Genomic DNA, 12,368 nt, shown 5'->3' with positions numbered 1-12,368 from the left:
TGAAAATTTTAAGAATTTTGTTAGAGATGTTACTTCAGAATTCGCCGTATAAGCCTGCCTTGTAGGCATAGCAAAATGATCTGCCTAAATTCTTTATTTATAATTAACTATGCAAAATTGCTGTATTTTCTCTTCTTTATTAAAAAGCTAAAGTATTAATGTAATAATATTGCAGCACAGTGAATACAGTGGTACCTTTATACTAAACAGCTTTGAAACTCATCAAATTTGGTATTCAACGCATTTTGACATGGACATTTTGTCCCAGTAACCATCGTTCGTTTGGTACTCATCGCACAATCTTGAACTTCTTAGCATCAGCTCCCTTATGACACACTACATTATTCTTGATCATACGCATGGTTTGTTTAGTACTCATTGCGCTTCCGGGAACCAATTAACAATAACTACTTAGGTACCATTGTGTAACAGATTGTTCAAGAGGGAGCATCTGTGGAACCTGTCGTTAAATCCTCACCCACCTCTATGTCTTTCCTTCCTTCCTTCCTTTTCTGAGACATTGGCCAGAGGCATTTAGAAACAGTCCTCCATGTAGCATCACTCCCTCGTCTAACTTTAGGAAAGTTATTGCTTCTTCTTTTTTTTCAACTGTTCAGCTGTTGTCAGCAAAGAAGTACAGGATGGGCCAGAAGCCAGGCTGGGGAAAAGAAATTCCCAATGCTGTTATTCCAGAATATATCAGCCAGCATATATATATCTGTTCAAACTTTTCAGCACCCTTTCCCCACCCTCCCACCCCCATTAATCATACCTTTCTATTCAAACTTCTGATAGGTAGGCTGGCATCTTCCCAGCCTACCTATCTGTAAGCTGCTGCACCAGCACACTGTCCACAGATAGATCTTTGCAGTTTCTCCCCTCCCTGCTTCCTTCCTTCACCAACATCCCTGATATGAAGTATATACATATCCTGCTCAGTCTTCCTAGCATTGTCCCTCTTGCCCCAGAACTCATCCAAGAAACCAGAAACACAGAAGCATACAGATTTTTAGAGCAGGGGTCCCCAACCCCAGCCCACTACCAGGCTACTTGTGCAGCCTGGTTCCACTTTAGAACCGGGCTGCACAAGCATTGGGTGAGGATGCGTGCAGCTCCACTTGCGTAAGCAACAGGTGATTGCGCTTGTGTGAAAAGCTGCTTTGGTATGAGCAGTATGCGCACCTGCTGCTTCGGCAATTGGAGCTGCCTGTGCTCACGCGTACACCCCTGTCACTCACAGGGAATCATCTCTCTCTCTCTCTCCCCCTGCCAGGCTGCCAAGCTGGAAAGGTTGGAGACAGCTGTTGTAGGGGAAGCCGTATCGGCTGTCCAGACATCTTGACCAAGTAACAGATCAGCTTGTTGTTGACTTATTGTTTTGGAATGCTTTGGGGAATAAAATGTCCATTGTAAATTAAACACTAACATGGTTTATTTACTGTACCATACTGTATGTACATGACATGTAGTTTTATCAACATAGAAATGTGGGTTACCATGCTGATCAATATTTGTATGATAGACATTTATTGTTATTTATGGGGTAACGTTTTGTGGACTGTAATCCACTCCATCAAATCTTTTACTAGGATATAGACTATTCCCAAAGATCACCTATTTCAGCTTCTGATTTTGGGGCACACGAGAGTCTGTCTGAAAAGCAATTGCTTCTGAAGCTATGCTTCCTGGGTATAGTGTAGAGAAGCATCTCAAAATAACGTTTTTATAATATTACTGAAAATATTAACTGGAGTAATTCAATTTAAGCAGCAAATTTTCAAGATAATGCATGTTCTGGATTTTCCTCGTGAATAATATTTTGGGTACAGATATGTCTTGTACCTATATGCTACTACTTTTGTTTTATTGCAGGAAATTCCATAAGAAGTTGGGTCAGCAAGCTTGGCTGGTTGCTACTATTACAGCTACAGAGTTCCTTATAGTGGTAAAATATGATCCATACACTTTAACACTATCGCTCCCTTTCTACATTACTCAATGTTGGATCCTTGGAATCATGCTTGTGCTTGCGTGGACAGTTTGGCGTTTTTTCATTCAGTAAGCAAAATTTGATTCTTGACTGTCTAGCTGGGCCTGTAATCTTTAGGTTGTTTGTATGGGAATTTTAAAATACTATGATAAAAGTTATTGAACACATGAACAAGCACCCATATTTTCAAGACACCAAAGTTGGGAGACTCACTAATAGAAACTGACTTTCTTGTTGATAGCTAGGTAACCCTTTGATCAAAGACTTTTAATAAAGCCTTAATTATAACACTAGTTACCCTATAATTCTGAAAGAAGCAAACAGTCTGTTCCCCTTAGATTGTATTTATTTATTTATTAAATGTATATGCCGCCCATCTCATCAGTAAGGTGACTAGATCCAAGGAAGAGGAGAGAAAGAGTTAATATACTAAACTAATCCCCCAAATGAAATTTATCTAGAAGATTTCTTGCTCTTTCTTATCGAAGTAGAGAAATGGGACAGAAAGATATCTCATAGCATACCCTAGGTTATGAGGTTCTGTTTGGCAGAATGCATTACATCTGGCTAGGCCATTTTTTGCTCCCCATCTCAGAGAAAGGAGAGCTGCAGGATTACTTGCTTTGGATTCAGTTTCAATGTGCCACATAAACATATTTTTTGGGTTATAACCCTTTCATTGGGATCATGTAGCAGCACTGGATTCCAGGAAAAGATATAGTTGCTTAAAGGTATTGCAGAGAGATGCTACATTCATTCTCCCGCATGCCCTGAAATACTTTTTGGAGATCAGATCTGAAGTGCTGCCCAGACATTTCTGCTTTGCATTAAGTATCCAAAGAGTTGGGGGTGGGGTGGGGTTTGACAGTGGATCATCTCCCAGTTTGTTTATTTGGAAAGCTGATTAAAATGTATAACACTTTTTAAACAGAATTAACAGGTGCTTGATATTCTCAAAACTTAGTTTACAATTGTTTTAGAGAAATGAACTACAGAGGTTTATTGCTTTTTTTTTTAAGTAAAAGAAACAATTCTTGTTTTTTGTTTGTTTCAGTGACATCACCTTACGGTATAAAGAGATAAGAAGGCAAAAGCAAGAACATAAATTTGGAAAGGATAAGTATTTAAGCAATGGTGATGGACAATCTGTACCTGTAAATGAGTACCTGAAGAATAAACTAAGAGAGAAAAAACTTTGATCCTGATTAATCGGTGAAGGGCTAAGAGGGTTGATTGTCTTGATTTGCAAGTTTAACCCTCCCTCATTTTGTAATTTTCAATGTTTTCTCATGTGTGAGAATCCTTTTGGAAAAGATGCCACTTAATCTCTTTTGAGGAAAGTGTTTACAACTAACTGTAGAAGTAGTGCTCCTTCCACAGGGGAACTTCAAACCAAGTGTGGTAAATGTGAGTGCCGCCACCTCACAAAGGAGGATTGGGAAGGCTTTAACCGATACAAATGCAGCCTCCCCATTCTGGAAAACTGTTACCATTTTGGTCATCATGAACATGTTTTATGAAATAAATCGGTGCACTGTGAAAAGCAGTTTGATGTTTTCTGCTGAAACTAGTTTAAGCTATAGTGATAATGTTCATGTTCTTCTGATTCATTTAACAATACAAAAAAAGAGGGATGCAACTGAAGTATGAGAACAAACTGCAAAATTTGCACAGTACACTACTGCAGCCAGCCTTTGAAACTCCTGGATTTAGCTGCCTGGATAAAGGTGCTTTACTTTGAACAACTGGCTAGTACATTACACTCTCAAATACCTCTTTGTCGACTGTCTCTTTAGGAAAGGCATCTCTTTAGAAAGGATGCTGATTAGCCAAATAGTGAAAATGAAGGCAAAAGCAGGTAGGAATGTGTCCTAGTCTTAGTCATATGAATCAAAGTGAACCTTAGTTTTATTCTTCTGCAAATGAGATACTTATTGTTCTTGCCAGGACTGTGTTTGGGTGTTGCTCCTCTGTCGAATAAACCAAAATATATGACATGGATGTTCAGAATCATTTTTTTTTAACTTCTAGAATAGGGATGGGCCCAAGTGTCCTTTCAGATATTATCAAACAGTTCTCATCAGTCCGGCTAGCATGGCTACCTGTGCTGGATGATGGGAGTTGCCCATCTCTGTTGTAGAAATTAAGGCAGGAAGATTTATGGGCAAGTGGTATGGGCGTAGTCAGCCACTAAATGCTGATAGAAGTGTATTATCATCTCTCAAGCATCTTCTAGACCAAGAGCAGCAGCTGTCTTGCTTGTCACATTCTCTCAAAATAACGTTTGTTTTATGAACATCTTGAATTGCTTTCATATTTTTAAACAACTAGGTCAATTTAACTTACAGTAACACCGATTTTTATGTTAACACTGTAATTGGATCTCAAATAATTAGACTTGGAATTTATTTTGAAATGTTTTATTCTTTGGACATGCATATAAGCTAAAATGCTGTATTCTACTTGCCTCTTCTCCCTATATGATCTCAAAGTGCCGCTACTTAAAGCACAGTGCATAGATCTTGGCTCCCTTTTATGATAATACTTGAACTGCAAAATAAGTCTGTCCTTGCCTTGTTTCCAGGATGCCACTAATATTCTCCTCTTAAACAAAGGACACTTTCAGGAAAAGAAAAGAAAATCCATATAAATGAATGTTGAAAAGTTCACCAGAAGACACAGGTTGAAATTCTTCATTGAGCACCTAGTACATTTCAATTTAAGATTTACATAGTCTCTATCTGTTTTGTACTAGTAGATTCTGCCCCTCTTTGTAATTTTGTATTGTAAAGTCTTTCATGTAATTCTGGTGGTAACAAGTGCAATGGGGAAAAACTTGAAAATAATTTTCTTTTGTTTTTTTGTTGAGGAAGTAATTGTGTAAAAACTGAAGTATGTGAAAAATGCTACTTTTGTTTTCCAAATTGAAGTTGACTTACTCTCAAACCATTACTTTCATACTGATCTTTATGTTCATGAAACAGTCTTAAAAATATAGTATGGCAAATTGAACAAATGTAATAAAAGAGTATTTGCTGGTATGCTTTTGAGTTACAAACTTTATTTGGGAAGGGAAGTGGTTCTCATGTCCCATGTGGATAGTTTTACATATCCACATGACCATCAGGTCAAATTTGCATTGTTTTTTTTCTTCTACCTCACCATCATACATTGTATTTGTTTTTAAATGTCCCAGTTTTCTTTTTCAGAATCTCAACCTGTCTTATTTGCTGTTTAACACCAAAACACTTTTAAGCACTTTATTTTTCTCATGCATACTTTATTATATACTGTATTATTATATTAGTATATAGCATATTATTATAGAATGTACTACTATGTTCAACAACCAGCTTTCACTCCACATTTGTGCAAAGTATTCTATAATTCAAACCTATTTATTTTATTGCATGTGTTCTCTAAATAATCAAATCTACAGTAAATGTTTCTCACATTCATACATTTCTCAATGACCTGCTAAAGAGAAGGGAATCTTCTATGCATTTTCTTGCTGGATATAAGCTATAAAGTACTATTGGTATACTTATATAAAGCTATACTGCACTTCTTAGATTTTTTTAAATTTTGCCATTCTCTATTCAATCTATTTGTTCATTCTTTTCCATGTTGGATGTGTACTTTCTCTTCCTTCATTCAACTTTTACTTCTTTTTGTTCCATGCCCATTATTTCCCAGGATCTGTTCTAGATACTAGCTAATATAAACTTCCACCCATTCACAATTTCTCATTACCCATATAGCCTTCACTGATTCTCTCAGTCTTTCAACATAATCAATCATGCTTATTTTTCCATACATAATATGCATATACGTACATTTATTTTTTTCTAAACATACATTCACCAGTTGCCATTTTTATTTATTTGGAGTATCTAAGTGATCCAGTCACACTTTCTTTACTTTCTTGCCTTATTCCCGCTCATTCGTTCAGCTCTTTCGATAAAATTAAATGATTCCCTGGAATTGCTTTCATGCAGAATACTGTACAGTTTTTCCCAAAACCCATCTTGATTCTCCATTTTCAGCCGAATAATAATATGCAGCTATAACCAACCATGACACATTCTGCTAGAGAGAAATTCCCTGAGGATGGGCTCCAGCATGAATCCAAAAGCTCAAAAGACTCCTGGTGGGGGTGGCCTGCGCAGGCTGAATACGGCCTGTGGGGGCCACATGTTTGACATGCCTGCTCTGGATCAATTAGGTACATTTTACAAAGCACTGGATCAAACCAGGAGCGGAATCCTATGGATTATGTGTATTCCTCTAGATTGTGTAAAATTATCCAAATATACCTAATTTTCTATGGAAGTCAAACCAATTATCGCTTGAACTAAAGTTCCTGACTCAATGTGTTGACTGAAAATCATTGAGCTGATTTATACTTTATAATACTTTTTTAAAGTGAACACTGGCTTTTCTACAATGATGAAATAGTAAGACTAGCAGATTTCATTGAGATTTTAGAGAGGAGTAATTTCTGTTTGAGCTGTGTTAGCAGTCTTCATATCCCCTACAGCAGGCGTGTCAAACTTGGTTTCATTGAGGGTTGCATCAAGGTTGTGTTTGACCATGGGGGGGAGTGACCAGGGTGGGTATGGTAGCAGCGGCGGGAGGCTCCACTCACCAGCACAGAGGCTTCTGAGTATATGCAGAAGCATCACGTGTGCGCACGAGTGAACCGGTACTAAAAAAAATGGAAACCTACCACTGGTGTGGCCAACTCAATGTCACTCGTGCCAGGGGCACCTGTGGTGATCCAAGCTCTCTGCCAGCGAAAACGAGCTCCAGAGCTCTCTCTTCAGCTCTCCTGCAGCCCTATGCCAGCAAAAACGGAGCTCGGGAATGCCTCATGCAGCCTTCATGAGCTGTTTTTGCTGGCAGAGGCACCATGGGCCGGTCCTTTGCTGTATCTCGCGCTCGTGGGCCAGATCTAAACACCTTGTGGGCCAGATTCGGTCCCCTGCCCTTGAGTTTGACACCCCTGCCCTACAATAATGTTATTTACTTGCTTGATATAATATCTTTTATTATTTATATCTCACCCTTTTTTTTTACAAACAACTCAAGAGAATAAACATAACTAATACTCCTTCCTCCTATTTCCCCAACAACAACAACATTGTGAGGTATATTGGGTTGAGAGAGAGTGATTGACCCAGTCACCCAGCTGGTTTTTATGGCTAAGGAGGGATTAGAACAGGGGTGTCCAAACTTGAGAACTTTAAGACTTGTGGACTTCAACTCCCAGAATTCCCCAGCCAGCCATGCTGGCTGGGGAATTCTGGGAATTGAAGTCCACAAGTCTTAAAGTTCTCAAGTTTGGACACCCCTGGATTAGAACATACAGTCTCCCAGTTTCTAATGTGGTGCCTTAGTCACCAAACCAAACTGTTTAATATCTAGTAATACTTGGGTATTACTAGATATTATACTATATACTGAGTGTGTGTGTGCACGTGTGTGTATGCACGCAGAGAGAGAGAAGAGAATATAGAGGATTACTAGCTAGAATATTAGAAATATCGGTATATATGCACACATGTAACATACATATACATACATTTCAGTATTTCTGCATTACTAACTTTATTCTTCAATTATTAACTTCATTCTTCTGTGTTTTCAGAAGAAAAGCTACATATGAGAAAGAATAGTGCTGGAAGGATGAGATGTTTTTTTTAACTTACAGTACAAATCTATGACATAAAATAATCATTATTAAATGATGAATAATATAGTCTACATTTCTTAACTGACAAGAATGGCATATTACTGCTCAGTTGCTTATTTCTAAATCATATTAATACACTTTTCACAGTCTAGTATATTAGATAATTTCTTTATACTACATTCGTCAGACTTAATATCCAACCCAGAATTATAGCCACTGTGGCTATCCATGATCCCTTGATACTGTACAGCTGAGAACGGTAAGTCTTTATTCTTTGGAGTTTCTACGATTTGACTGGGATGGTTTGTTCCAGCAGTCAATCTTCTGACAGTTAAAGAGTTGAATTGGAATTAAGCTGCCATGCCATAAACCAGGGAATAGGTATCAAGTAGAACATGAATGCAGCTCTCTTACTACTTACTAATATTATTATTAATTGTGGAGTTTAATTTAGGCACTTGCTTAAGAAAATGCATCTGCCATCTGTTTGTAACCTTATAGTTACAGGAACCATGAATGCATGCCAGATTGTTGTCAATATGAAGCTTTTTTCTTAACAATAAATTTCAGTTCCTCATCTATCTAGTTTACAGGGGGCGGGGAGAGAAACTTCTATGGATGCATGGAGGTAACTTCTTGTTTAGTATTTGCTCTTTGGAAATGATTTCTTAAGAATTTAATAGAATATAGCAGTGATGGGGAACCTTTTTTGGCTCGCGTGCCACAAGTGGGAGCGCAGGGGGGTCGTGTGCGGGCGTGCCACACCCATAATGCAACGTGTGACCCCCCCAGTGCACATGCGCGCACAATGCGTGACCCCCCCCATTTTTACATGCTTTTTTCGCCCTCCCCAGGGTCCAGAGGCTTTATAGGAGCCTAGGGAGGACGAAAAGAGCCTCCCCCCCCGGAGGCCCTCCGGAGCCTCCATACGGTCCCTGAAGCCACTGGGGAGGCGGGGGAGGCTCTTTTTGCCCTCCCCAGGCTCCTATAAAGCCTCTGGAGCCTGGGGAAGGCGAAAAATAGCTTTTAAAAAGGTGAACTCAGCTGGCCAGCGTGCGCATGCGCACTGGCCAGCTGACAGGGCAACGCCTCGCGTGCCCTGACAAATGGATCCATGTGCCACTTGTGGCACGCATGCCATAGGTTTGCCATCACTGGAATATAGAAAGAGATACAGTATGTACAGGAATATGTACTTTCCATTATAATATATTTTAATTAAAGTTTGATTTGGAAAAGCAGCATTTCCTTCAATTTGCAAATGTAAAAAGGGAAAATAGTAAAAAAGTAATTATGGCTCATTAGATAGCCTCCAATTCTCTCAAAACAATAATATGTGTTACTGACATCTCTTTATCTGAGTAAATATCACATTTGAAGAAATACATTAAAGTGAACAAATATTGTTTTTACTTCTTACACTATCCTATATTTTATGCCAGTACTATTAATATGGATTAAGAATCCATATTAAGTAGATCCATTATAAATTAGAAAACTGAAGTGGAGATGATTTTATCAATGTATCTTTAAAAAACCCCACAATATCGTAATAGAGGTGATATAAGTAATGGTACATGGGAATCTCTTTTTTACAATCTGAGAAGTGAGGGAGGTTCTTCCTTTCTGGGTTTCTTGCTTTGCCCATTATGCAGTTGTGGGCCATGTCTTTTCTTATTTGATCGTTCCCTGGCCAGCATCTCTTTCCCTCCCAAGGTCATTCCAACAAACCATTACAAACGATGAGGTAAAAGACAACCTGCCACAGGAATGTGGACAGTGCAAGCAGCTCAGAAGAGACTTCCCTAGTTGCCTTCTGGACTGTAAAGGGGAATGGGGTGAGAAATACACTTTCAGACTTGCAAGGTTCCAAAGAGTTAAGTTCATCTGGCTGATCTGTTCTACCTTGCAAGACTGACAATATTAGACTAGTTGATATGCAAGCAATATTAGTCAAAATCTTACCCGCCTATTACTGGAAAATAGTTAGGAAAAGGAAGATACTCTCAATTTGGAATCTTTTTTTTTACTATTCAGCACACCCTTAAAGTTTAATAAATAAGCCTGTTGTCCACCAGGGGGTAGTGTACAACTATTCAAGAAACCAAATAATTGGTAAAAGATAGTAAAAACTCCTGAGTATCAGCAAAAAGAATTTGCTACAAAATTACTGGGTCGTGATACATGTTTTGGTGAAGTCCAGCCTATAGCTGTTAGAAAAGTTGAATTTAAAATAGATTAAAATCTTGTATTCTAGCCAGACAACCCACACTATTTCCACTGAAGGTAGAAGGAAAGACTCCCATTATTGGGGGGGGGGGGGGGGGGAATCAGAAAGAACCTGAAAGCACCTTTGCAGACTAACAAATGTTATTATCACTGCTTTATTGTTCAGTCAGAACTTTTGATAGGAGTTCTAGAGTCTTTCTCTAGAGTGCTAGTATAGTTTTGTTCCAAAATGTTTCAGAGTATAATGGGTTATCTGACATCACAATGGGTTTCAATACATTGCAATTGCTAGTTGATAAGGTAATCTGTCTCACCTATGACCCACCTTTGTACAATCACCCACCCACCTCTTCTCCTTGTTTGCTTCTCCTCAGGACCCATTACAAATTATGAGTGTAAACTACTATTCTTAGATTTCACCCAGCTCAGGATGTGGGTTTTTTGCCCCCAAACCAGAATTCTGTAGATTGGCTCAATTCATTTCTTGGTAGAGATTTTAGTCCTTTATGTGGCTTATAGCTTGTATGTCTTATGAGCATCTTGAAATCAAGAGAATGAAAAATGCAATTGGAGTGATAATAACCAAGTAGCGCTCCTGCTGGAAGCAGACAGAAAATATCCTTTCCTCCAACCACCTCATTAATGTTTACATTGGGAAAAATAAGCACATACTTCTGTTTAATGACTTTCCATTTGCATTAAAATTTCCATTAGTCGTATTATTCATTAAAATGTTTTGGGCTGGATTTGTTTCCTCCCACTTATCAAAAGCCTCTTTTAATGTGTTTCTGAAATCTCTCAACCATGGTTGGACAATTCCAAGAGTGAATAAAAAGTCTGGCCAAACTCACAAGATATAATTCTGTATAAACATTTCAATACTCATATTTAAATGCAAACCTACATTAATTTTAACAAAAATGAATTCTGACTTTCATCAGTAATAGGATATGAATTGGGCTCAAGTCTTCTATGCAGTGCTGTTTAAAATATTGTATATGAAGCAGTTTTATTTAATAGTTGAATTATACTTTATTATGCATCTTAGATATTATTGCTAAATCATTTATATTCAGTCTTGCCTAATCTAGTACCTTCTGAGTTTACAACTTCCAACTAATTTGGCAAAAATGTTGCTCAGGAAAGCTTATGCTTATCCATGCAAATCCTATCAAAAATGTTCTCGTTTTGTTTATCTAAAGATTTTGCTTACAAAATGTTTATAGCAAGACTCCTGGCAGCTTTTTAGCTACCCATAAGGCTTCCCTAACTTTCCCTAATACTTTCCTTGTATCTTTTCTTCCTTTTATGCTAAATTGTCAACTCTAGTTGCCAACAGCTTTGTGGTCATGTATGCATATGCAGTTGTCCTGTGATGGGTTCCGGATCCCAATGCAACCGGTACAGTGCAATGGGACCGGGCAACCACCACATGAACGCGTGCAGCACAGCGCGCACATACGTACATACCACCCGCAACACCTGAAATGCTCCAGCTGCTTGGCAGAGTGTCGCGCAGGTACCGTACTCTCCATGCGTGTGCACGGAAGCCCCGAACAGCTCATGGTAAGGAGTGCAGGTGGGTGGGTGGGCCCTCCAGAGCACCGCACCAGAACGGCACCTGGTGCTCCCAGCAGGCACCAGTATCCCACCACTGACACACACACACAAATGGATGGATGGACCTGTCCTGTTTGGAGAAACTTTTAAGGGGCAAAATTTCTTCATTGAAGCTTCCTTTGAAAGCTCACTTTCATTGTCCCCATATACACTGTCCCCGGGAGTACATTATAACATTCCACCATTCTTTGCAGCATTTATGGTCCATTCTTAAAAGCATAAATGGCAGGTGAAGAGCAGATTTAAGTTTTGGGAGTTACTATCTACCAAAAATGTTCCCTTAAAGGTAGCCCTTGGACTTCTATGTATTAATGTCAGTTGTTCAGACTCTGAGCAGTACTCCAATCTGAATATTAGCCAGATGATCAAAGTAGTTCATAGTAGCTACAATGGCTAGGGATGATGGGTCCTAGTTGGAGAGTTCTTAGGGCAGCTTAATTCCTGATTGGTGAGTTAGTGAATTAGGTTCAGGGGAAAGGTTGTCACATGGTAGCAGTGTAAAGGGAATAAGCAACCCCCCACCCCCGTTATAAGAAGACGTATTAGGTGAAGAAATAGTTTTTGTGCTAGCTGTCTCCAATGCACACATGTTCTGTGCTTAAGGATAAGAACGTTTGAACTAACTGTTAAATGAAATATTCTGATCTGCAGCAATTTATAAGTGAACGTGTTCAGTTCAGTACCATAAAAATACTGCTAATTCTAGTACTGCAAATAGTCCCCATTATGAGGAGAAGAACACCCACTCACCTCAGGCCATGATACCCTTCCACCCTCTGGCCTGCTTGCAAGTTGCCTGGGACTTTAGACTTTCTAACTGACTTCCCTGTTGAT

At 38.9% G+C, this 12,368-nt stretch overlaps 1 protein-coding gene across 1 annotated transcript in view; it reads left to right on the top strand.

Annotated features, from left to right (window-relative positions):
- Positions 1-5,031, top strand: part of PTDSS2 (phosphatidylserine synthase 2) — a 45,127-nt gene extending 40,096 nt beyond the window's left edge. Inside the window, exons 11-12 of the mRNA XM_081944652.1 lie at positions 1,873-2,058; positions 3,045-5,031. Of these exons, the coding sequence (XP_081800778.1) occupies positions 1,873-2,058; positions 3,045-3,189 (331 nt within the window). The 3' untranslated portion in view covers positions 3,190-5,031. The remainder of the gene's footprint in view (positions 1-1,872; positions 2,059-3,044) is intronic.
- The last annotated feature ends 7,337 nt before the right edge of the window (positions 5,032-12,368 follow it).

The sequence above is a fragment of the Natrix helvetica genome (genome assembly GCF_964273705.1).
Source record: "Natrix helvetica genome assembly, chromosome: 1".
NCBI classification, from domain to species: Eukaryota; Metazoa; Chordata; class Lepidosauria; order Squamata; family Natricidae; genus Natrix; species Natrix helvetica.
Note: the sequence above shows the minus strand (reverse complement) of the source record. Positions and strands in the feature narration are given on the sequence as shown.